We start from the raw sequence: 25,572 nt of genomic DNA, 5'->3' as shown, positions 1-25,572 counted from the left end.
TGAAATACTGCTAAACCTAGATTCACAAAATGTTTAGGAGTATGCTTACCCCTGCGTCCCCCCAGAAAAAAGCACTGGTTGTGTCCATAGCTGTTTAGAACAGAAGTGGCCCTTACTAGGCCAAGATAGATGTGCCAGCATAGGTTGGTAATCCTAGAAATGGTAGAGGCCTGCTATATTATTTTCAGACAGTCAGTGAAGTCCAGCAGAATAATTCAGTATATCTGAGTTATTTCTGCACAAGAACCAAAGGAATAGTGGCATTCCTATAGTGTTGTCAGGGGCCTGTGGGTATGCGTGGGTGCTCCTTTGGATGCATGTGGGAACATGACTATCTTCTATCTGCACTGTGTTGCTTTCAATGGGATGTATGCTTGGCTGCACATTGAAATCTGCATCTGCATTCAGATTCTGGTGTGACTAGAGATGGACTCAGGTACTGTAGATTTTATCCCTGGCAGAAGGCAAAGTCAGAAAGCTCCAACTCCTCTTTCGGGAATATCTAAGTTTAGGCTGCTCACTGACCCTTCAGAGTGGATGAAAATGCTGCTGTGCATTTGATGGGGAGTTAGTCTGAAGGTCAGGTCAGGGATTCCTTATAGCCCTGTGACTCTTGGTTCTTAGACTAAAGTTTAGTAAAGAGAGGGTTAATGGGATCGGTGGAGGTTATCTTGAAGACTCTGACAGAGTGGTCAAGTGGTCTGCTTCCAATAAGGAGATGTCTCAACGAATGGGCCATTTGGGAATTGTGGGAAAAGATGTCATTGTATTATGGTTTTGGGAACAGCCTGAATAAAAGGTGAGAGTTGTACAATTTCTTGGGAGCTCTGAGGGACCTTGGGTTATCCCTAATGGGGGAGCAGGTTCTGTTGGAATGTTAACGCAGTAAGTCTTCCACTTACGCTCAGCCTTTACGGATGTGTAAATAGCCTTTATAGCAAAAAAAATGCCGGAAGCCTCCAGTGACCTCATTCCTAATGAATGGAGCCCTAGGTGAATGCTTCCCCCCGCCCTGAAAATTTTCACTGCTCAGAAGTAGGTTGCACACGTGTAACAATGCTTTCTGATTACTGGCAGTTAATTTAATCCAGTAGTAAATATACAGGAAGTTTTCTTACAAAAAACAAAGTCATTAAAAAAAAATTAAAGTCATGCCCCAATAACTATAAATATTTCTGGCTGGCCTATCCATTCTGGTCTTGGCTGCCGCTGCCTCAGAACCTGTCATTCTCTGCATGCTTTCAAAGTTGCTTAAGATTTTGTTGCTGCTACTCAGGGCCACTGCCTTTCTTATTACTGTTGTCACAGTCGTGCCCCATGAAAACAGTGAAATCTATAGAAAATAATGTTAACATACAGCTAAACAACATCAAACATTTTTTTAAACCCCTCACATATTTTGAGGTTAAAGTAGGTCAGTACCTTTTCCCTATAGAAATGTAATTTTATATTTAATAGTGTCAGTTGACTCTACTGCACTAATTTAAAATGGCTCCTGGGCCTGGCTAGTTTAGATATTTCAGATGCCTCTTCTCTTAATCATTTCCCGCTTAGAATGAAATTGCTTCATTCTTCTGCATGCAGCTCCCTTGCCTCAATTCATCATACTAATAGTTTTAGGCTTTACTTTCTAAGGCTTTTATTTCACAGTTCCTTAAACAATATGGCTCAAACTCAAAATGGCTTCTCGGCTGTTCTGGAAAAGTATAAATGTATGCCCTTTGAAGAAAGAAAACCTATTTATTCACCAATTATATTTATTCCACCTTGGACATTGAATTGTAATGTCATAATTGTCTGTGTACCCACAGCCTTTATTCCTTTATTCAGTTTTTTTTTAAAAAATGTTAATAATATATGTGTTTTCTCTGCTCAAGAGAGTTTGCTCCCCCCCCCCCCGGAGCCATTGTTTCAATATAACATGTATAGGGATGAGAGATATGCCTGTGATGTGCTCTCCCAATGATGTAGACTTCTTTTGACAATTCAGCTGCTGCAGCATTCTGGGACAGGGAACTGCATACGCCTGTCCTGTGTAGGGTGTCACAAAAGAGATATCGTTCAAAATAAAAGGACAAAAAAGGGAAGTTAATTGGCATAAAATTTCCATATGTTCATTTATATGTATTGGTGCATATATATATATATATATATATATATATATATATAATCACAAATAGTTAAAACAAAAGCAACTAAACAATAACCTCTGTCATCTTGCATATCTTACGTCAATAACAATATTGCAAAATACAGATGGCAACATACTGCCATAAAGAAATCAAAGTTGGATTGCCTGTTTTTATTAGCTCTGCTCCTAAACAATGAACAGCAACTTCATACACAAGAGTCTAGCAGGTAATGTTTTTTGCACCACTTATCTCAACACCAGGATAAGTGTCACTAAATTTCTGTTCTCGGTTTGCTCCTAACATCACAGAAGCAGGGGCTGTGAACAAATAAATAAAATGTGGTGGTGGTGGTGATGGAATAATATCTTAATGGAATAAGTGTTTTAAATTGATCAAAGGGAAGTGTCCAGTGTTGGGGGCCTCCCTGGGGACAGAGTTGAAGTTCTATTGGAGCCACAACAGAAAAGACTCTGTCTTACATACTTGCTGATTTAATATTATGGAATGTAAAGTATGTCTCTTAATGGGCAGGAGAATGCATGCATCGTTTTCAAATAAGTACTGCTTTTCTGCTGGTGCATTCTTGCCTGTAGAATCCATCTTTCTGGTGAAAATATTCATCTGTTTATTAACGTCACTCTTAATTGCTTGGAGGATTCACTGCTGAGTAATGCAAGGCATTTCCTTCCTGCTTATGAAAAACATATAAACAAACCTTCAGGGTGTCCCCCCCCATTAATGGCTGAAAACAGGCATTTAAAACTGTTTTTCTGCTACAGCTTGTTTGAGAGAAGCTGTGCAAGTCTACCATTTAATTTCTCAAAGCTGTCTGTTCTGTTGCCAAACATGTGTGCTATGCAAATGCATACAAACAGAAAGCATATTTTCCATAGCTCTGTAGTCATCACAGAACAAGCATTCCGCTTTCTCATTAAAATGGCACTATGTGGACTGTTAGTAGACGAACAGAATGGATTTGGTTCCTTGTGATACCAATTCTTTCCAAGCAAAAAATATCTATGAGGCAAAAAGTGTAACATTTGCTACTTGTAGTAAGAGTGTTGACAAAAACAGGGGACCAGAGTTAGCTAAACTAAATAGTTCATGGTTCAAAGCATTTTCCTACCAGAGAGCCAGCGTGGTGTAGTGGTTAGAGTGTTGGACTAGGATCTGAGATGCCTGGGTTCAAATCCCCATTCAGTCAAAAAGCTTACTGGGTGACTTTGGGCCATCCACTCGCTTTCATCTAAACCTACCTCACAGGATAGTGTTGAGGATGAAATGAGAAGAAGTATGTGTGCCATCTTGCGCTCCTTGAAGAAAAGGTGGGAAATAAAGGCAGTAAACAGTAGAACAAATCACAGCATGATATGAATTGTCGCCATTGCTACCACCACTGAGGGTGGCTGGGGAAGCCTTGGAAACCTTCCACTACCACTAGAAGGAAGCGTGCATTTCAGGGAGTGTACTTCTGTGAACAGCAATGTGGGGCAAACGGGGAGAAAGACTTTCTTCTCTTCATTCCTTTCTCCTTGGTGCGTAGTGGCAGCAACAGGATCTTGGGACTGGGGCGAGTTGTGAGGGGAGAGGAGATTGGCAACGTGTCAATAGCGGGGTAGATGGTATGAGGGTAGTGGGTAGGTTGGGGACGTGGGAGGTAAAAGAGCTGTGAGGGGATGGGGTTTTGGGGGTGATCTGTAAAGAGAGAGGGTGGGTGGTTGATGGAAGGTGGGCAGGTTAAGCGAGCAGCACAAGCAGGGAATGCAACCCCTGACAATAGTAATGTTTTTAATATAGTGCCATCTATATACATGGCACACTATACTGAAAAGATATAGAAGGTCTGTACCCACAGGATTACAGTCTATAATAGAGTGGTACCTCTGGTTACGAACTTAATTTTAGCTAATGGGGCTCCCACTGCTGCTGTGCCGCCGGACGATTTCTGTTCTCATCCTGAGGTAAAGTTCTTAACCCGAGGTACTACTTCCAGGTTGGCAGAGTCTGTAACCCAAGGTACCACTGTACAGTGAAATAACAAAGGAAGGAGGAAATTGAGGTATGGGTAGGCAGGGGTATAAAATTGCAGGCTTCCCTCCACTGGCACTCAATCAACATGCACATGACTGCATATATGTGCAGCACTGGGAAACAAACAAGCAAACAAACAAACAAACAAACAGAATTCGACCAGGATATGGCGGGAGAGAGCTGGAGAGTCCTTGTGGCTTGCAAGGAGATCCTCTCTGGAGCCCAAAGGGGGCATCAGTGATGATGGATGAAGTGCCAAAGAGATCTGAGGTGCAGCGGGGCTTTGTTTAGGCTGCTCAGCATCCTCGCCTAACAGCTGATGTGCGGGCTAGCGCAATGGCAGCTGCCGCTTTCTCATGTGTTCTCTAGTCTCCAGCCAGCCTCAGAGCTTGGATATTTTGGTCTGGAGAGTGGGTGGGAGAGAGAGAGCTGGAGAGCAAATGGGTGCTCAGAGACTTTTTTTAGAGGGTGCTCCTCACTTTACACAATTTCACTTATGCGCGTGGGAAGGTAACCAGCATGTAAGGGGGGCGGGATGGGACGCCTGTATGTGATTGCTTCAATTAATGTGTGCTTTGGCTTAGTTACATTAGGAACTAAGGGTTTTGAGGCTGGACAAACAGTTTGAGGAAAAACAGTTTTATTTTGCTTGCCGAATGTCCTTGTTCAACACCAGTAATTTGAGAGCAGTACTCATGATGAACAGGATGAACTCAGGCCATGCTCATACAAACTAAAAGAAAACAGGATCAATATTAAAGGGTGATTTAGAACAAGTAACACTTCAGAGCAGCATTTCTCAAGAGTGGGTTTTGTGCCGCTTTTAGGTAGGCCTCAGTGCTGAGGGCATCCTTACTTACCTGCCTTGTCCCCTAACTGTACTGTAGCTTTTTGGCTGAACTAATGCCAGCAGCAGCAGCAGTTTGTTGCCTGTTGAGTAAAGGTGACCAGGAGACAGAGAAGATTTTTTTTCGGGGGTGGGGGTGGGGGTGGGCGTTTCTCTTATTGGAGGCGAAAGGACCAGGAGAGTTGTTGAAAGAAATTAGAAAGTGTAGTTTAAAATTAATATTAAAAATTAAAATATTAATAAACGGGGAATAGAAAGGATGGGGATAATAGAGGAAAACTGTTACAAGGGGAGGAAAGGAATGTAAAAGACCAAGGGAGGAGGAGCAATATAAACTGGCAGGTTTTTTGGGGGGAAGGAATAAGTTATAAGTTGAGCATGAATGGAGAATTGGTAAAAATTACAGGAGGTGGGTAAAAAATACTTTGAACGGACACCTGGGATTTGGAAGAGGGAAATGTGAAAGGAAAGTCCTTCTCTATTTAGAGTCTCTGAATCAACAATTTATGCCTAAAATGGGGGTGGGGGCCTGAGTCATAATAGCTCTAGAGAAATGTCAGTACTTTGAGGAAAGCTGAGCTCTGGAACTCCGTGTCACAAGGAAAATGTTACAGCAAAAAAAACCCAACAAAAAACAAAAACACAATTTCCAAAAACGGATTAGATATCAGTAAAAAGTGCTGCCAGGAATTGCCAGTTGATTATGCTGAACTCTGCTTACACCTGCCACCCTTTTGTGACTGGTGGACCTCACTAACTTTTAGCCATGTCAGGTATATGCTGGAGGCAGAAGGTTGAGAACCCCTGCTTTAGAACAATATGTTGAATAGGTGCTATTGATGAAACTCAGTGTCTATGTTAACTGACTAGCTAACGTCATTTGTATACCAGCCAATAAACAATGTTCTCTGGGTGATTAACAATAAAAGATAAAAACCATAAAAACAAACAGAACCCTGAAAACCAAACATTATAAAATCCCAGCAGAAAACTACACAAATGAGACCACCACCAGCAGCAGCAAGTAGAAGCAGATAAAAACTCTGAAAGTCTTAAATTGATATTTAAAATGCTTGGGAAAATAGGTTTTCACCTGGTAATGAAAATGCTATATACCTCGGTTTACGAACCTAATCCGTTCCGGAAGTCTGTTCTTAAACTGAAACCATTTTTAAACTGAGGCGTGCTTTCCCTAATGAGGCCTCCTACTGCCGGTGCCCTTCCACCATTCAGATTCTGTTCTTAGACCAAGGTAAAGTTTGCAAACCGGGGCACTACTTCTGGTTTTGAGGAGTTCATAAACCGAATAGTTCGTAAACAGGGCTGTTCTTAAACTGAGGTACCACTGTAGCAGGAGCAAGGCAAACCTATCTGGAGGGGGTGTTCTGTTGTTATGGTGCCATCACTGAAAAGGCCGTTTCTGTAGCAACTTCCTGCTGTATATCATTGCTGAGGGCGCCTGTGGAAGGGTCTCTGATGAAGACCTTAGGGTCTTGGTAAGGTCAGATAACTGGAAGGGCATGTTTAAGAGCATTGCCAGTTAATGAGGTTAAGAGTGTTATATATGGGAATGGGTAAGTTAGGGAAAGACAGACAATTTTACTTGTGTATAACCAGTGCCATTTTTCTAGAAAAAGAGGTTCCAGAACTCACCACGAGACCTCCCTCGTTTTCTTAGAATGGCAATAGCACCCATCTGAGAGGTGCCGGAAGTGAGTTCTGGTGAGTTCCAGCTGAAATGAGCTCTGTGTATAACTGTCAAATGCCTTTATAACCACAAAATTGGTTTGGATCCAGATGTACAAGAGAAACCCCCAGCAACAGGGTTTCCTGTCCCCCTGTCCCTTCATCCCCCCAGCTGAGGTTCAGGGGATCCTCCATAATGGCATAGAATAAGGTGGCTTATAGTGGGTGAAGGAAGTTCACATATAAGATGGGGAAACACCTTGGGTGAACCTTCCACTTGTCTGGATCCCAGCCATTATAAATGTAAAAAACCATTTATGCATGGATAGGAAGTATCTAATAGAAAAGTGAAATATTAAGGGGAATGACAAGTGCTAAATGTAGGTTGTGTAGTTGGGTTCATTTATTGGTGCTTTTTTCATTGAGATGTTTCTCCTTTGTTAGCAATACATGCTAAAGGCTTATTCATAATCACTAGCTGATTTCAATTTTTGTTTTCCTGTCAGGGCATTTAAGGGACTAGCAGGGTGACACTGCAAACATTGCTGGAGGCTCTGCCGTCTATAACTGTCTGTCAGTGGTGGAGAGAAGTATTCTGAGCATCGGGAAGTATCTGGAATGCAAGGGTGTGATGGGCCTTTAGAACACAGAAATGTTGCTTCAGTCATCACCCAACCTCTTCTGCAGAAGAGCTAAAAAGAATATATTGTAGTTTCTCTATACTCCCTCTATGTAACATTCAGGACTCCTCCATTTCCTTTCTACTACTTCAGTTCTTATTGAGTAGCTGCTAAGCCATTCCCCAGGAAACTTAACCTTTCACCAGTTGGTGTCTGATGGAATCAGATTGTTCTATTCATGGACATAGCCAAGGGGAGGGGGGAGAGAGGTGCCCCCTAAATCAATACAAATCAATACAAATCTGTGCTTCTACTGCCCCCCAAAGCCCGCCCCCCAATAAAAATCCTGGCTATGCCCATGGTTCTAATTACAACAAATTTTGTGTACAAACTTGAAAATGGAGGTTTGCAATTCCATAGTTCCATAAATGTACAGTTGGCTCTAAAAATAAACCAAGCTCATGCTTTAAAATAAATAAATAAATTATTGAATTTCTTATTTGGCATTTTAGACCCATTTTATTATGCTTAAAGGAGGGGCCACTGTGTGTTTGATGTTAGGAATTACAAAACATACATATTCGGTATAGAACATGTACAAAACTAAAGATTACTTAATCTCAAAATGATTGTGTAAAGTTCATATAACTGGCACATTCTTACATAACAGATTTGTTTTCCTGAACCAGCTTTCCATGGCAGGGGTACCCAACCTGTGGTCTGCAAGCTCCAGGTATTCCATGGCATATCCATATCAAATATTGCTATTGATTTTTATTTTTATTGTTTCTTTTATTTCTCATATTGTATTTTATTGCATTACAATTTGTATTCGATGGAATGCAAATTTTAATGTAATTAAATTCAAAATAAGAAATTAAAGGATCACTAACATTACAATTAAAAACACAGCACATAAGTCAATTGCATCTGCAGAAGTAAGCTGTAAAGTTAAGGCTGCCATCTGAAGCACCCTCAGAAGGGCTAGTAAAATTAGTATCAGGCTGTAACTCACCTACAAGGCAAATGTAATGTATGCAAGATGTTGTAGTATTCAAATGAATGGTTTAGCTTATTAGGCAATGGAAATTACAATTTTAAAATGTTTTGACTGAAGGCAAATTTTAGGAATGGCAAAGTTATGTAAAATAATAATAAAACCAATGTTGGACTTTGTTGTTTCTTCTTCTTTAATTCCTAAATATATATGTAAACCAACACCTTATGAATAATATCCATAACTCTCTTATTTTTCTCCCATCTGCTTTGACAATTTGATTTCAATAATTGAATAATTGACAAAAACATGTAATGGAAAGATTGTGCATTCTCAAGAAATGAGCAAAATTATTTAGTTGTAATGTTGGATAATAATGAATACCTTATTCTTAGTACTTAGAGGAACACTGAAGTATGCAGAAATGTTTTTTCCAACTACAAATATGTTTTGCACATCTAGTGTCTGAAAATGTAACACATTTAAACAAATAAACTGAGCAAATTATACATTTAGTTGGAACTGGATACTTGATAGTTTTCCTGGAATGTGTAGCTGAAGACACTATTTTGATCAGGGTATACATAAGTCACAGAAGTTATGCTGTAAATCTGATCAATTCAATTATTCTTTGGGGAAAAAGTAGCAAAAAGAAGCAAACAATTTTGCAGATTTCAGGTAGATATGTGTCAGGAGGAGACAATAAGATTTTAAAAGAAAGAACTGCATGCCATTTTTAAAGTCATCCAATCATTTTAGTTTCTTCAAATTATTCAAATAATGTATAGAAGATACCTGTGCATGTGAATAAGTGACATGCAAGCTCTATAAACATTTGTAAATAACCACGTCTGCACTGTTTTACTAATGCCAGCATTAGATTCCAGGAGGCATGTTAAATGATGCTATTAACCAACATGACCAACGATTATGGAGACAAAAAACTGCCCTCTTGGTAAGTTTGGGTAACCTCCCGTTCTTTATCACAGCTGACTGAATAAGAAAAATAAATGGAAAGGCTTTCCAACGAGACCCTGTGTGTATTTCTACTGAGTGCCAGTGGCCACTGCACAATTTTAAATAGAGCACCAATTACTGATTGAGAAAACAGATGAAATATCTCGTTTTCAAAACGGTTGCAGACATATAACGCAAAGGCAACCTAATGCAATAACAGATCCACCCCCCACCCGTCAGTAAGGAAAACTTCAGGACTGAAATCAGGTTCATTTGCTTTGAATGTACCATAACAGATAAAAAAGAATTCTAACAGTTATCTTCCAGTCATTTATAGAACGCTGTTCTTTTTTCATTTCAAAATGTCTCTTTTGTCCGTATGTACCAGCAAGGATCCAGAAATCAAATAGATGAAACATTACAACTAAGATCGGACCAGTTTTAATGAATACCAAATTGTATTATTGTTTCTTCTTCCTCTTCTTCCTCTTCTTCTTCTTCTTCTTCTTCTTCTTCACAGAAACTAAGTGATCATTGGGATGTGGAAATGGGGCAACTATTCTCATCAAAGGAATGGGGGATGTAAACCGGTGCCATGTGAAGATCGGTGCCTTTCTTCCTTTGCGACAGGCTTTGGCACAGTTTGTGGGCGAGGTTCTTGCAGTTAAGGAGCCGCCTTAACGCCGGGCACCGTTGACTTCTGCGAAGGCGATCGGCTTCGCGATTGGTTTGCTCCCGACGAGCCTCCTTTTAAAACACCGCTCCTCAAAAGAGTCGGCGAACGTTTTTACGGGTAGCCGTGGGCTCCCTCAGAGAGGAGCCGCCCGCGCAGAGAGGCGGCTTGCCAGGTAATGGCCGTTTGCGTCCCACCCGCGCCCTTCCAGGGTAGCCCTCTCCTAGCGCCCCTCTGGGCGAGAGAGCCGGAGGAGGAAGGAAGGGAGCGGGAGCCAGGCTTTTCAGTCCCCTTTCCTCTCCTGTTGGTGCTGAAACCGGAGCTTGGGCGCGCGAACGAAACATACAGCCCCGCGCCCGCCCGGAACTCTTGGCCAGAACTGCGTGGCGAGCGGCTCCCCCTGGACAAGCGCCCCGAGAGACTGAGCGCTCAGGTGAGGAAGAAGGACGCTGGCTGGGCCCTCGCACTCACGTTGTGGCCAAGGCGCGTGGCCCCCTCTGGGACCCCCTCAGCCGCGAGCAGCGAACCAGACACGTGTTCCCAAGTTGGGAAACGAAGGAGCGCAGGTACCTTCGGCGCGTGGCCTTGTTTCTCGTCGCAGGCGGCAAGTTCGGCGCCAAACTCTCTTCAGGGCAGAGTACCGAAAAGCGCGCCCCTCACCAGTTTGCCTCAGAAGCCAGTTTGGTTCAAGGCGCCTTCCCGCCAAGATAGTGTGCGCACGAAGGCAACCTCAGCCTGAATGCCTTTGGGGACGTGCAGAGTGCTTCCCGCCCCTCACAGCCCGAAGTTGTTGTTGGGAGCTCGCTGGAAGCCCCTTCCCTTCCCAAACTGGACACCGAGCTTATGTCTTTTTAGAAACTGAGCGCTGAAGTCAAAGCGTGACACAAAGGCGAGCAAGAGAGCGCTCCTGCGCTTACGCTCGTGGGCTTCCCAGGGGGCTGTGCCGGGCCTTTGGGTCAGACCCACCCGGGCTCTGCTTAATACGCTCTTCAAGCCCGTGAAGGGGAACTCTGGGTGTTTGTGAACTTGGAATTGCTGAAAGGGTGCAGAGGCGGCTGAGGGGCAAATCCCTTCGCTTCCCGCGCTTTCTTCAGGCGGCCAGTCCGCTGCTTGCCTCCTTGGCTTCGCTGCGGGGAGGTGAGCAGGGAGGCGGCTCTGAGGCACCAGGCTCCGCCAGTGGGCGGTTTTTCTGGCGGCGAGCCGGGGTTGGAAATTGGAAGCAGCACTGCAGTGAACTATTTTTTTCCACGCTCCTCGCTCTGCCTTTTTTTACAGACAGAAATGTTTGCATTGCTGAGAAGGAACCAGAGGAAAGGGGTGGATTGTGTGTGTTTGCACGCGCGCGCTTTAACGCCAAGGTTTGAGGGGTGGGGGTCGCCAGAAGACTCCTCGTTCTCCTCAAAGGGGAAAAAGCAAGATATGAAGAAGATTCTTGACAGGGGATCCTAAAACCCGAGGAAGGCGGCCGGCCACCCTTCGCGTGCAGGGAAAGGGGCGGAGGAGCAGCAGCAGCAGCAGCAACCGAAGCGGCCCCTTCGCCTGCCTCGGCTTCCCTCCCGCCGCCCCGCCGTGTGACTCTCGGCAAAAGTCCTGCCTCAAACTCGCGCGGAAAGGGCAGGAACGGAGCTCGACGGCCAACCCGGAGAAAGCGCGCTTAGCCCGCCCCCAGGACCCCCCCCCCCGGCTGCAGTGGCGGGAGGGGAAAACCCGGGCTCCAATCCTAGCCTGCTCCACTCCCTCGGCCAGGAGAGGGGCGGAGGCGGCGGGGGGCTTCCTTCCCCGGGAAGGGACCGGGCTGCCTGCGGCCGCACTCGCATCCTCGCAAGGAGCCGCGGGGACAGGCTCCTGCAGCCTCTTCTCCAACCCAGCAGCAGCAGCAGCAACTCCTCCGTTCCCTCCCCTTCTCCTTCCTTCCACTCCTTGCCACCACCTCCGTTCCTCCCCTCCTCGCCTCCCTTCCACCTCCCCAGTCCCCGCGGAAGGGAAGGAGAGGGGAAAGCAAGCACGGCGTCGGCAGGAGATGTTGGAGCAGCAGCAGCTGCCTTGATTGCCTTCCCCGGCAGTGGCGGAAGCAGGAGGCGGCGGCGGTGGCGGCTCTGCCTCCCTTTTTCCATCCTGCTCCCAGCTCCCAAGAAGGCGCCGCCGGGCAGCGTCGTCACCGGCAGCAGCGCTCGCCTCCCGGCTCCTCGCTTCTTTGCCCGGCTTTTTCTCGCTTGTGGTCCTGTAATCGGGTAGCTACAGGAGGAGGAGGAGGAGGAGGAGGAGGAGGAGGAGGAAGAGTGGCCGCCCGCGGCGACGGCCCCAGAGGCAGGAGCCGGGCTTGCAGGCAGCGGCAGCAACAAAGAAGCGCCGTCTCCACTTTCTCCCCGTTCTCCGCCGAGCTCTTGCTAGGGCCAGACATGGAAGATGGATCTTCTTCGGGCAGCTGTTTTAGGCGCTTTACCGAGTGTTTCCTGAGCGCAAGTAGGTGGCTTCGCGTTTTGTTCTCCGGCTGATTGCTTTGAAGGGCGAGGGCGAGGGGGTCTTCATGCGGGAGTGCCCCCCCCGTATGTGTGTGTGTAAAAGAGACGGGGGGGTTGTGTGCTTCCAGGGAAACTTGGTATCAGGCGCCGCTCTTTTTAGAAATAAAGCACCGCTGCCCCTGCGATGCGAGGGTGGTACCTATCTATTGATGTGGAATGGGGTAACAAAGGGAAGAGGAACAATTGCTCGTCAGAAGATAGTGCGAGAAATAAATGGGTTTAAATTCCAGGAAGGTAGAGTGAGATCAAACCACCACCAGAAGCAGTGTGCTCACTGTAAATAGATTAGCGAGGGAGGACGCTTGTTTCAGGAAAGTGAAATCTTCCTTCAAGAAAGTGAAATCGTCTTCCTTGGATACTTTCTGTTCAAGACTGCATAGCCCTCAGTGGAAGATGCTGTAAACATGGGATGTCCTGTTTCAGAGCAAGTTTGCTTATTAACGCTGTGGCAAACAGTGCAGTCTTTACTAGGGCGTGCTGAAAGCAGCACAATAGATTTCAGGATTTTTCTTGTTGGAAACATTACAAGAAGAAGGACAGCACACCAGAGTACAAATGCCAGAGAATAGTTGGTTACGGGAAGGAATAACGAAAAGAAAAACAATCATTTGTTACTTTCTGTTGCATTCACTTTCCCCCTTTTGTTCTCTGATTCACATTTCAGTAGAATTGAACACATTTGTGATGTGGTGGTAAATTATTTATTTTTAAAGCTATTTCCACAGTGTCCTTCGCCAAAAATAGCCACAGGTCAGTTTACAAAAAATAACGTACTCTAAAACAATAAGCAAAAACATGATAGTAATTTGCATAATTACATGAATAGCATAATTAAAAACACCATAAGAATTGTTTAACCCATCAGCCACTAAAAAGGTGGGTTTTTACTTGGCACCTGAAAAAAACATCATAGTTGGGGTGAAATGCACCTCAGTGGGGTGGTCATTCCACAGATGTGGAGCCACCACTGAAAAGGCTCTTCCATGACTCCCATCACTACACCTCTTTTAATGCAGGAACTTGAATGGCATGGAACCTGAAGTAGACAAATGACGTGGAATAGTCCTGTCAAGTGACCAAGATTTACTAGGACTTAGGACAGTCGTAGGTCTTGGAAGTTAACAAATGAAAAATGGATGAACATGGAATAATATTAACCTGCCACATACTAGCAGAGGCATATAAAAACAAAAATTGTGTTCTACCATTTAACACATAATAAATCTTCATTCTTGAGTAATCGGGGTAGTGTATAGTTTCTATTTCTATGGCAACCTGATTTAAAAGTATATTGGTAATTGTGGTGAAAACAGAATTAGGGGGTTGTCATCACTTCACATTAATACAGCACAGGTGCGTGATCTGTTGAATGATCTTCTCATTGTGAAGATGTTGATAGTTCATCTTCATTATTGGACCCATAACGTATCCCCCATTTATTTATAGTGACTAGATGGCTATTTAGATAGATCTCCCAAAGTTTATTTGGAACACAACTTCCCTTACAATTTTCCCATTTTAATGTTTATTTATTTGTAATTGGGAAATCTGTGCAAGTGTTCGCTGACCACTTTAGGGAAAATGTAAATGGGATTATTAGTTTGCTTCTGCCCTCTCAGGCTCTTTGAGTGTGGAACACACTGGAAGGGTTGCAAATAGTTGCATATATTTTTTAAAAAAAGTTTTTGGGGAAAAAGCATGACAGTAGAGCTACCATAAAATGTGATGGGCAGTGGAGTGGGGACTTGTGATTAAAATCATAGGCAGTTTTGAGGGAAGAAGAGCACATGGTGTGACAAAATAGATGAATTAACAAGGTTGTGAAGTGTCCCAGATGCATTTGGCTGGAAAGCCACGAATGGCCACCACTTCTTGCTTTCCCACCTCCCTTCACCACCTTGGAAATGCTTTGCATGAGGGTTAAAAGGAATGTGTAACTTCAAATGAGTTTCAGGGCCATACTGGACTTTCAGGATTGGGTTATTCCGGATGCAAGTTTATGTGTGAATAACCCTTTCTCCTGTGTTTCCTTCAACTGCTTCTTAAAGCTATTTTCCTCCTACGAGAGGATTGGAAGTTACCCACCACAGGAGAAAAACCTGTTAAAAAGGGGAAGAAGTTGGGAGAAATGTGAGTAAAGGAAAAATTTGGCCTCCCTGCTTCAGTCTCTCCTACCCCACAGCTTTGTAGGGATTCAGCCCAATAACTTGTGCTGGGTCACAAGGCATTCTGGCTAATTTGAACCTTTCCTTTTTGCTTCCAAGTATTTGCTTACTTGTAGGAGTTGTGATAACTCTGCAACCATTGGTATATTTTCTACACTGTATCTACACTGTGTCTCTTACTACATTTCATTTTTCATTTTTAATGCTTCATGTAATGGCAAACGTTAACATTATAAATACATTCACTGTATTCAATTAACTTCTTTATATAGAATTATGTCCCTTTAATTCTGTGCTTATAGATTTATGTTAAATGTGTAACAGATCACTTTAAATAGGTAAAATAATATTTAAGCCCTTTTACAAAATCTTTATAAGTAAAATAGATAATTGATTCTAGTCATTTATTAGCAGTGAAAAAGTGTAAAATAATTCCAACTTAAACATTTATTTCACTTTACCAACTGGGGAATCATGTTCCATGTCCATCTTTTAACTTTACCAAATCTGAAAGCTGCTGAATCATTTTCTTTCAGTGAGAATTTTATCAGGTTGCCATTTCATAGCTGACAACATCTTGGTTGCTCTTAATAACTAAAGGAATATGATTTGGTTGAGATATCCCAATAATACTTGGATGGAATTTAATAGTACAGAATAACTTTTCACATTCTACATATCTCATCTCCGGCATACATGCATGTAATCCACACCTTCTTTTACATGTCCAACATCTGTTAACAGGATAGATTTTAGCTATATGCTTCAAGTGTTAGGTATCAGCAACAAAACATCTTGAAATAATCTATTACAGTTTATTTAGTTGCAGTTTGCCTCCCCTTATTCTAATACTAAGTCATTATGTAATATCTACATGCATAAAAATAACAATAATACTTGTCATTCTTTAAATAACAAAATGCTGATTAATGTTGTGAGACTGGGGGATTTGGACAGGAGAAGATACGTGGAACCAGAAATGTAGCTGGAGACTCTTTTAGCAGTTTTGTTAGGGAGATTTCTGGATTATATATGTTGATAATTTGCATTTTCCTTACATTCATATGTTTCCCCTGTGTCCCCATCAGCTAAAGATGTCTGTACATATGGGACAGCCTGATGTTTTCAAGTGGTATACAGAGGAAGAGGCAGATATTTGAGGTTTGGGCTCAAAGCACGTGGGTGGGTTGTCTGTTGGAGTGTTTAAGGTCTACCTCTACATGTGTCCCTGTTTACTTGCAGATAAACTCAAATGTTATAGAACACCACACACCTCAACTGACTTCCTTCCAAAATAGACTAAGTCTGGGTGAGGTCTGGGCCCCTGCAATGCACCACCATCCAGAGAAGCGTGGAGATTGTAGCAATACATTTTAAGTTGAATAACTGTCTTCTGCCACTGTTGTTTTTGCATTGTTGGATGTGTTTTTCTGATTGTTTTATTTCATTTTAGATCGGTTGTGAATCCCAGGAGTTCAGCTGTAGGGTGGGCTAGAAATGAAAGAAACAAATGCGTAGAGGCAATTTTACCAGTGTACCCCTTTTCACATGCACACATCAAATAATTTGGCGCTTTTCATAAAAACTGAGCAGAATCTTCAGATGCCTCTTTGAGATTATAGTTTTTTGTAATTTTGGAAACATCCAATTTCCTAATTTCTTCTTCTGAAAGATAGTCTGGTTCAAGAGATCCCAACTTTCCCACAATATCCTTTGCTTGTATTTAAATATATATTTTTCCTTAACCTGACCACTACCATACCTCCCTGCTTTTTTATATTGACTTTAAGGTAAACATATCTTCCTTAGACAGCTCTAATTTGTTTCGGTAAAGTGGTGAGGGTTAGTTCAGTGATCAAGATACATTACTTTCAGTGACAGAGCATGTGAAAATGAGTGATGTAGCTATGCTCTTAAAATTGCAACATTTTAAGATGTTGTTGCACAGTTTTACTTCTGTTGTGCCATGCTGAGCAAACTATTGATGGTTGTTTTCCCAACAGAGTCACTGTTTTGAAAATTTCTCTGTTTCCTGTGGGCAGTGCATTTGGAACTGCTGATACTAAATGCTCTACAGACAGGGTTCTCACATAATGTTTAACCATAGTTTAATGCTATGTGGACAAGCTGCAGTGAGTCCTATTATTATTATTATTTTATTTTATTTTATTTTATTTTATTTTATTTTATTTTATTTATTTATTTATTTATTTATTTATTAGCTTTATATACCACTCTTCATCATAAGATCTCAGGGTGGTCCACAGAATAAAATACAGGATAAAAAGAAGTAAATAAGTAAATCCAAACAGTAAAACAACAACCCCCCTTTCTACAGATACATTTAAAAGGCCATAGCAGTGGTTTTCAACCACTGTGCCGTGGCACCCTTGGGTGCCTTGAAAGATGGTCAGGGTGCCGCGGGCAACACTGGCCTCTATCCCTCTTTCCTGCAGTGCTCTGATGCCCTCTCGTGTCTCTGCCTCCCAAAGGCTTGCACAGCCGTTTGTTGCAGCAGCCCTGGCTGCAAGCTCCACAGACAAATGATGCCTCTGGGGCTGGCCAGGGTGTGCTGGTTGCCAGGAGCTTTGGCGGCCTCAGAGTAAGCAAGCAGGCAGTCCACCAGACCTTGCTGTTGGGAATGGATGGACAAGTGGTCAAGGGAGCTGTGGACTCAAAAAAGTTGAAAACCTCTGAGCTATAGAATATTAATAAGCCAGAGGCCTGGTTGAAGAGGAATGTTTTTGCCTGGTGCCTAAAAAAAGAAGATACCAAGCAAACCTCCCTGGGAAGAGCATTCCACAAATGGGGGGGGGGCACTAAGGAGAAGGTCCATAATCGTGTTGCCACCCTCTAGAACTCATGTGGAGGTGCACGGAGAAGGGCCTCATCTGATGAAGACAGAGTTCAGGATCGGGAGAGGCAGTCCTTCAGGTATTGCGGTCCTAAATTTGGCTTGTTAGCAACTAACCATTGCTTATCACACAACTTGTTTCTTGAGTTATTTTGCTGTCCAGGTGGTCTAAGTAAAATGCCCAGTTTCTTCTGCTGAAAATTAAATCTCTGAGTTAAAACTTGCATAATATAAAGTACTGTTAAGTAAAGTAAAGGTAAAGGGACCCTTGACCATTATGTCCAGTCGTGGCCGACTCTGGGGTTGCGGTGCTCATCTCGCTTTACTGGCCGAGGATGCTGGTGTACAGCATCCAGGTCATGTGGCCAGCATGACTAAGCTGCTTTTGGCGAACCAGAGCAGCGCATGGAAATGCCGTTTACCTTCCCGCTGGAGCGGTACCTATTTATCTACTTGCACTTTGACGTGCTTTCGAACTGCTAGGTTGGCAGGAGCAGGGACTGAGCAACGGGAGCTCACCCCGTTGTGGGGATTTGAACCGCCAACCTTCTGATCAGCAAGCCCTAGGCTCTGTAGTTTAACCCACAGCGCCACCCGCGTCCCTAAAGTACTGTTAAATTAAGGCAAATTTGACTGTATTTACAATAACATTAAAAGATTTCAAGCGAGTTCCATAAACATTTCTGTGTGATTGGCACATGCTCCTTTAAACGTTGTTAAAACAATAGAGTTAAATTTGACACATAGAAGCCATTTCTTTATGAAACATTTATGGGAATTTTAGGAACTGGATTATTGTCAAGCATAACTGCATGGATGTTGAAGCACACTAATTTTCAAAAGATGGCTTTCCCCCCGGGAATTAAATGCCATTTAACTCTTCCCATATGATTTAATGATGATCTTGCTTTTTAAATAAGGTCGGCATTTACAAAGACAGAAAGAGTGTTTCACTTGTTTTATTCATTTTTAATTTAGGGCGTGTGCAGAAGAAGTCCACCCTGGTATTGACTCCATGCTGTTTCAGTATTTCAAGGTGCTGCTGTTTTCTTATCTAGCAGTGCAAACAGGGCTGTCCCTGGGGACTCTGGGGCCTAAGGCAAATCACACTAGTCCTGCTTAGGTACCGGTATTTGCCTGAGCACAGGTGGGCTTAAAACCTGTGTCAGGACCGGGGCATATGGAGTGCACCCACTCCAAGGTCTACAGGATTCATTTTAGACCATCATGTGTTTCTAACTGAAACTTTGCCTTATCAGGTTTTTGGTTGCAAATAGATTTCTAAGCCTGTTCAGTTGAATCAACTTAGGAACCATTACTTATAATCCATGCTAAACACAAGGTGGTCTCAAATGGAACCCATATTCCTGGAGACAGGGGTAGGACTTGTGTGCACATCCATGCCCGTTCACAGTTTTAAGCCCAACCATGCTCAGGACTCCCAAAGTTCAGGTCTGTGGTGGGGTGGAGACTCCTGATCCGACCCTTCCCAGGGATGACTCCTAATGGCAAACTGTTCAGTTGCAGTGCCTGGCAGATTTTACCTTTGTATACTGACATATGAGAAAAAAGTGGTGCAGCATGTTGCTTAGATTCAATCAAGCGTTTGTCTGATTTCTGCTGATTCCTTGTCCTCCTGCCCTGTCCTCAAATGTTGCAACCTTTCAGGGGTTACAGCGAACTGCAACAGGAAGGAGAAGGTTGGATGTCACCATTCCACAAGCCATACTCTGCTCATGATGCTTAAGATTCCGAGTAATAAAAATTAAAGACGTATCGGTAAATAACTTGCAAAGTATTTAGAGCAAATAACTGCACACAGACCATTTCATTTATTTATCAAAAATCTTACTTAAAGGGTGTCACTTTTCTGTACATGTTCAGAAAACTGTTTCTGTTTTATTAACAGATAGGTAGCCGTGTTGGTCTGCCATAGTCAAAACAAAAAAAATTCCTTCCAGTAGCACCTTAAAGACCAACTAAGACCTATTGCAGTCGTTAAGAGTCGTCAATAGGCTCATCACAGCTATCTGCCAATCACCCATTCCCACCACCCTTCTGAGTAATACCCCTCCCCACCTTCTCACTATATAGAAGGGTCTGGTAACTTCTGTTTCAGTGTATCTGAAGAAGTGTGCATGCACACGAAAGCTCATACCAAGAACTAACTTAGTTGGTCTTTAAGATGCTACTGGAAGGATTTTTTTCTGTTTTATTAACAGTGACATAGTGCTTGTAATCTTTATTTGTTTGGGGAAATATTCACTTTGACTTCCAGATACTTCGAAATTGTTCATGCATGTTATAAAACAAAAACAAAGACTGTAGTTCTGTGCACATAAATTTGTTCAAAATCCTATTGAAATGTTGGAATTGTGAATTTCCTGGTGTTTCAATCCTATGCACACTTACATGGGTGTAAGTCCCACTGATTTCAATGTGACTTCTGGAAAATATTGCATTAAACCAAGTTTAATAGGACTTTTAATGTATGCTGGATTATAGATAAGGCATATAATCTGCTAATAGTTCCTGCAAGCACACTTTTCCTGGTTCTTCCCCCCCCTTCAAAACACCATTTTTTCTTAGAACACTCTCCATACTTTTGTACATTGTGTACAAAACATTCTTATGTTTATTTCAAAATGCCAGATTAAACAAATAAGTATAATTTAGACTTTTGTACTCCCTCTGCTGGTTGCTGAACTATAAACAATCCAACCCAAACCTATTCTTATCTCCTACTTCTGATCCGCTTCTGGAATTGCATGATCCTTCAGAATGGTGTGGCTGCTGATGCTATTTGTGTTGATATCAGAGCAGAAATGTTTTTCCATTTGCCCAAGTTGCTTTATGGATTCAATAGCTGGTGTAAAAACAGACCTCACTCACACCCACCCACACCCACCTATTTTGCTGAGAACTAAGCAAATTGTAATGGGACGTGGGTGGCGCTGTGGGTAAAAGCCTCAGTGCCTAGGATTTGCAGATCGAAAGGTTGGCGGTTCGAATCCCCGCGGCTGGGTGCACTCCCGTCGCTCGGTCCCAGGGCCTGCGAACCTAGCAGTTCAAAAGCACCCCCGGGTGCAAGTAGATAAATAGGGACCGCTTACTAGCAGGAAGGTAAATGGCGTTCTGTGTGCTGCGCTGGCTCGCCAGATGCAGCTTGTCACGCTGGCCATGTGACCTGGAAGTGTCTGCGGACAGCGCTGGCTCCCGGCCTCTAGAGTGAGATGAGCGCACAACCCTAGAGTCTGTCAAGACTGGCCCGTACGGGCAGGGGTACCTTTACCTTTACCTTTACCTTAAGCAAAATGTAGGAAGGAGTGACCACATGCTTTTCTTCTGCCTCTGAGTTAATTCTTTCTCAAATAACTTTTCTTTCAAACTGGTTTTGTAAATAATTTCTGCAGGTGTTTCCTTTAGTATATTTACTCTGCTCTGTGCATTATTTAATGTTGGGTAATCAAATGTGGATTTGTTTAAACCACTAGACTGCTAAGGATTGCTGCTGATAAGGATTTCTTACTCCGTGCCAGATTCTGCCTGGGCCTTGAAACACTGTTTCTAGGTATAGTATCATTAAATCAGAAGAAGAAAAAATGGAGCTAGATTTCTTGTACAGTTCAGCGCCTACTACACAGTTCTACTCAGAAATAAATCCCTTTGCATAAGGTTGTATAGGGTTGCAGCTTCAAAGTATTAACAAATTCAATGGTTCTTTAACAATTTGTTAAAAGGGATGTTTTTCCTTGTTTGCTTATTTCCAGGATATTTTTCCTTTAGTAGGCAGTTTCATTCCTTAAAATAAAGCTGCTAGAACTCTATCCATGGATACCAGTGTATTTTCTTCCATGGATGGGAATGCACCTTTTTAGCGGTGGAATTTTACCACAAAAATAGCTTGAGATGAAAGGGGTTGTTTTATTTATTCAGAAGTATGGATATTTCACCTTTCCTCCAAGGAGCTTCAGACAGTATATATTGCCTTCCCCCTTTTGTCCTCGTAGCAAACTATGACGTAGGTTTTTTCCCCAATGTCACTATCCCCCAGCCAGAGCAACTCCCTCTGAGTTCACTGTTATGGTCAAATGAGCAGTGCTCCACACTTGCATTCCCTTTAATGAAAACTTACTGGTTTCAAAGGGACTTTGAGGAAGTCAGCTCCAAAGAATTCATTATAGTTCACCATACTGATTACAGTCGGATTATATTAATGGATTGATCTTCCACGCAGTACACAAATTACTGAGAAATGTTGGCTGTTTCTGTTCTTTCATCTAATATTTTCACACTCAGAAAAGGAGGGTAAAACCTACCCTTTACTGTCATTGGCAAAAATCTCTTTTTGGGGGGGGGGGCAAGGGAAACTTCAAATAAATACAGGTACTTCAGTTCTCCACCAGGAGTTTCTACTCACAACTTAACCACTTGTGTTGAGATATTTAGAAGGTACTCTAGGATTGGTGTAATAATACCTTGTTAGCACATGACACTGTTATATCAAAGCACCAGTGTAAAACAAAGATAGAATCATAAATGAAAGGCTGTCCTCTTAAACCAAATACTGTTTTTAAAATGTTAACTTCAATTTATTTAAAAAAGGCGTTTCCTAATAATACAGTTACAGTTCTGCTGTATGTTGTTGTTGTTTAGTCGTTTAGTCGTGTCCGACTCTTCGTGACCCCATGGACCAGAGAACGCCAGGCACCTCTGTCCTCCACTGCCTCCCGCAGTTTGGTCAAACTCATGCTGGTAACCTCGAAAACACTATCCAACCATCTCGTCCTCTGCCGTCCCCTTCTCCTTGTGCCCTCCATCTTTCCCAACATCAGGGTCTTCTCCAGGGAGTCTTCTCTTCTCATGAGGTGGCCAAAGTACTGGAGCCTCAGCTTCACAATCTGTCCTTCCAGTGAGCACTCAGGGTTGATTTCCTTCAGTATGGAGAGGTTTGATCTTCTTGCAGTCCATGGGACTCTCAAGAGTCTCCTCCAGCACCATAATTCAAAAGCATCAATTCTTCGGCTGTATATTAAGTGTTTATTCAGTGTGCAAAATGGCATACAGAAGGTACTTCCACATCACAGGACTTACATGCAGAAAAAAAATCAAAGTTTTCACATACATGATGCACATGAAAAGATGCCACACAATATTCCAGCGTGCCTGAGTATCAGAAACCCTCATAAAAAATTCAAATAGGAGGAATTGCCTTTGATCTCTAATGCAGAACAGCACTTGTGGAGATGTAATGCTATTAGTACTATTAACAAGGAGCTTTGACTGGAAGGTTGAAAAAGGGCCTTTCTAACAACAAGCTATTAGGCTGAACATGCAGTACTACCATAAATAATCTTAGTCTGACCTGCCCCACAGGATTGTTGTGAGGATCAAATTAGGAGGGGGAGAACCAGGTATCCCGTGCGTCCTTGAGTTTCAAGGAATAGAAATGTAAATGAATAATATAAATGTTCAAGTGCATTAATATTGGCACTTGAGGGTTGGATGCAATTATTTGCTCGAACATGCCTTTTCCGTCTGCATATAGTGAAGGACAGGCATTCATTAACAGAAAAATAGAGCATGCAACTGAGTGGGCTGTTACACATATAGGAAAATAGTAGCAAACCACAAAGTATAAAGAATGTACTCCAGGAAAGATGGAGGCAATTTAACTAACTGAGAACAAAATATTAATTTTAAACCACTGATTTAAACTGAGTTTCCTGTTTTATGATTGTTGCATTTCTTGAGCAAAGAGCGCATACTACTTGGTTGCTGAAACAATTCAAGCTGTGCCCACTGCTGTGCAGGTGGAAGCCTGCAACCTTGGCGTACCACACTCTAATCATATGAGCTATCCATACATACAGTGAACTGTAACAGAACTCAGGGACAGTAACTATCTGGCCATATAAAGGTGGTGGTTTGAGGTACCAACCTTGTCTTAAACGACCTCAGGTTTCTTTTTGTAAGACATGAGTAACATCTTAAGAGTTAAATGTTGTGAAGAAGACAAGGGAGTTTTCAGCTGCTTGGTGAAGGCAGCCGGGGTGGAGATGGGGAAGCAACACCCACCTAGTGGAAGCAAAAAAGTAGAAGGAAGGATAGACAAACACCCCCATGGGGGTGGGGTGGGGGGTGGACGGACTGGCCAACTCTCCCTTCTTCACATGGCCTGAGCTACCACTGGGAAGCTCTGCCAGTAGTGGTCCTCTCTACTGATGTAATTCACTTCCACTTTGGCATTAAACCTTTCCCCCTGGCATGTATTTAAAGACCCCTTAAGAAAATGAGGGTGGACTCCTCATGGTCATCTCTTCCTTATTTAATTGCTGCAGTTCTTTCTATAACCCCATCCCCAAATATAATAAAAATAGTTGGACCTTTTCCATTCTTGCCTGCCTTATTTAGCTGTGACCTGTTTGCCTCTAAAGTGGGTGATGGAGACCTATATTTTATAGCAAAATGAGCATGAGGGCAACTTAATTAATGCTTTCCTCTCCCTTACCCCCCTGTGCTTTGTTGCTGCAGGAATGTCTCCTGGCTTAGTTCTTGAATCATAAATGAAAGTGCTACAGGCAACAGGGTACAAATTTATTTTATTGTATTTATAACACACCTTTTTCTAAAGGAGCTCAAGGTGGCTCCCCCGCATTGAATCTTCACAACAGCCCTGTGAGATAGGTCAGGCTGAGAGGCAGTGACTGGCCCAAGGTCACCCAATCAGCATCATGGCTGAATGGGGAGTTGAACCCTGGTCTCCCAGATTCTAGTCTGAGGCTCTAACCACTATACCACATTGAGATAAGGAAGGGGAGCTCCCTTGCACACACATTTTAATTGTAAAAGTTAAGCCACTCCACTTTGCTTTAGACATGAATGGGTCAGGCATATAAATAAACAAATGTGGCTCCCCTCATCAAGCTCTAGTTGGTTCTTAAATTAAAGCACTATAGGAGCTCTGGTTAAATTGGAACTTTGTTCTTCATAGTGAAATATTTAGGCTTCAAGTTATGAGCACAGTATAAGGTACATAAAAGTTACCTGCAATTTGTATCTAAATTGAGAATTGGTTTCTAACATGCTTTAGTGTCCACTTTTTAGATCCTAAAGAAAACCTGAGAAGAACTTGATAGTTCTTCTTGGCCTGGCATTGAGACAATTTTTGGGGAAAGAGAAGAGTATCCTACGCTCCACAAATTAACAAAGTATGAAAATAAACAACTATAAAAAGAGGAGATAATGGTGACCAATTTGGCATTCAAGAATGTTATGTTTGTGATTAAGTGATAATGGCAATAAACACAGTAGAAAAAACCACAACAAAGGTAATTAACATTCCATAGTACTAAAAGAGCCAATAGCTATAAGTCAGGCTTAATTTGCATTTCTCGCAACAATTATAAGCTTCTGCCAGTTGTAAACAGCCCCCACCCATGCAATTGAAAGATGTAAGGAGCATGCTCAGTTTATTTATTTATTTGTAAATATAAAATAACTGTCCTTGAGCTGGAAACAAGCTATCAATTTGGGTTTCTCAAGCGGTGCTTCCTGCCTAGCTAGGAACAATGCTTGTTTTACACTACGTGAGAAAGCAAGTTATTTGCACGTTTGAGTTTATGTGTTCAAACAAGTCAAAGCTTACATCTATAGCTAATTGTCAGCATCCATCTATCTCAGTTGACTATGGGAAATTGAGCCTTTGGGGGCAAAGTCAAACTGTTGAAGAGTTACAGTGCCTGTTGTGGTTGTAGAGATGGATTATAGGACAGACATGTGCAGGTGAGGCAGATGAAGGTGTCTGGTTTTGCTACCATGGCATTGCTTCTCACTGCACTCCTCCCAGTGGTCATTCCTCCTCTGGTCACTGTTGTGGATACACAACCTGACTGTCTGTCTCCAGGCACTGTGCTCATTTGCAATGGATTTCTATACTGCTGGGTCAATGTTGTCAGGCTTCATGTCACGTTTGTAAGCATATTTGCAAAGAGGGTTGGTCTGCCAACAGGCCTGGTGCCTGAAGCCAGCTCCCTGTAGAGCATGTCCTTAGGGATCTTGCCATCTTCCATTCTGTGGACATGACCA

At 42.7% G+C, this 25,572-nt stretch overlaps 1 protein-coding gene across 16 annotated transcripts in view; it reads left to right on the top strand.

Annotated features, from left to right (window-relative positions):
- Positions 1-25,572, top strand: part of PDE10A (phosphodiesterase 10A) — a 188,043-nt gene that overhangs the window by 90,006 nt on the left and 72,465 nt on the right. For 3 of the 16 annotated variants that reach the window (XM_083732273.1, XM_083732287.1, XM_083732285.1), the window contains exon 1: positions 11,332-12,406. The exons of 8 other annotated variants lie outside the window; for them this stretch is intronic. In XM_083732273.1, the coding sequence (XP_083588399.1) occupies positions 12,343-12,406 (64 nt within the window). In that variant the 5' untranslated portion in view covers positions 11,332-12,342. Of the gene's footprint in view, positions 1-6,635; positions 6,733-7,202; positions 10,119-11,331; positions 12,407-25,572 lie in introns of those variants that run through there. 5 more of the 16 variants (XM_083732279.1, XM_083732281.1, XM_083732275.1 and 2 more) reach the window with 4 other exon arrangements.

This window comes from Podarcis gaigeae (assembly GCF_964106915.1).
Source record: "Podarcis gaigeae genome assembly, chromosome: 3".
In the NCBI taxonomy this organism is placed as follows: Eukaryota; Metazoa; Chordata; class Lepidosauria; order Squamata; family Lacertidae; genus Podarcis; species Podarcis gaigeae.
This window is presented reverse-complemented; position numbering and strand designations above follow the sequence as displayed.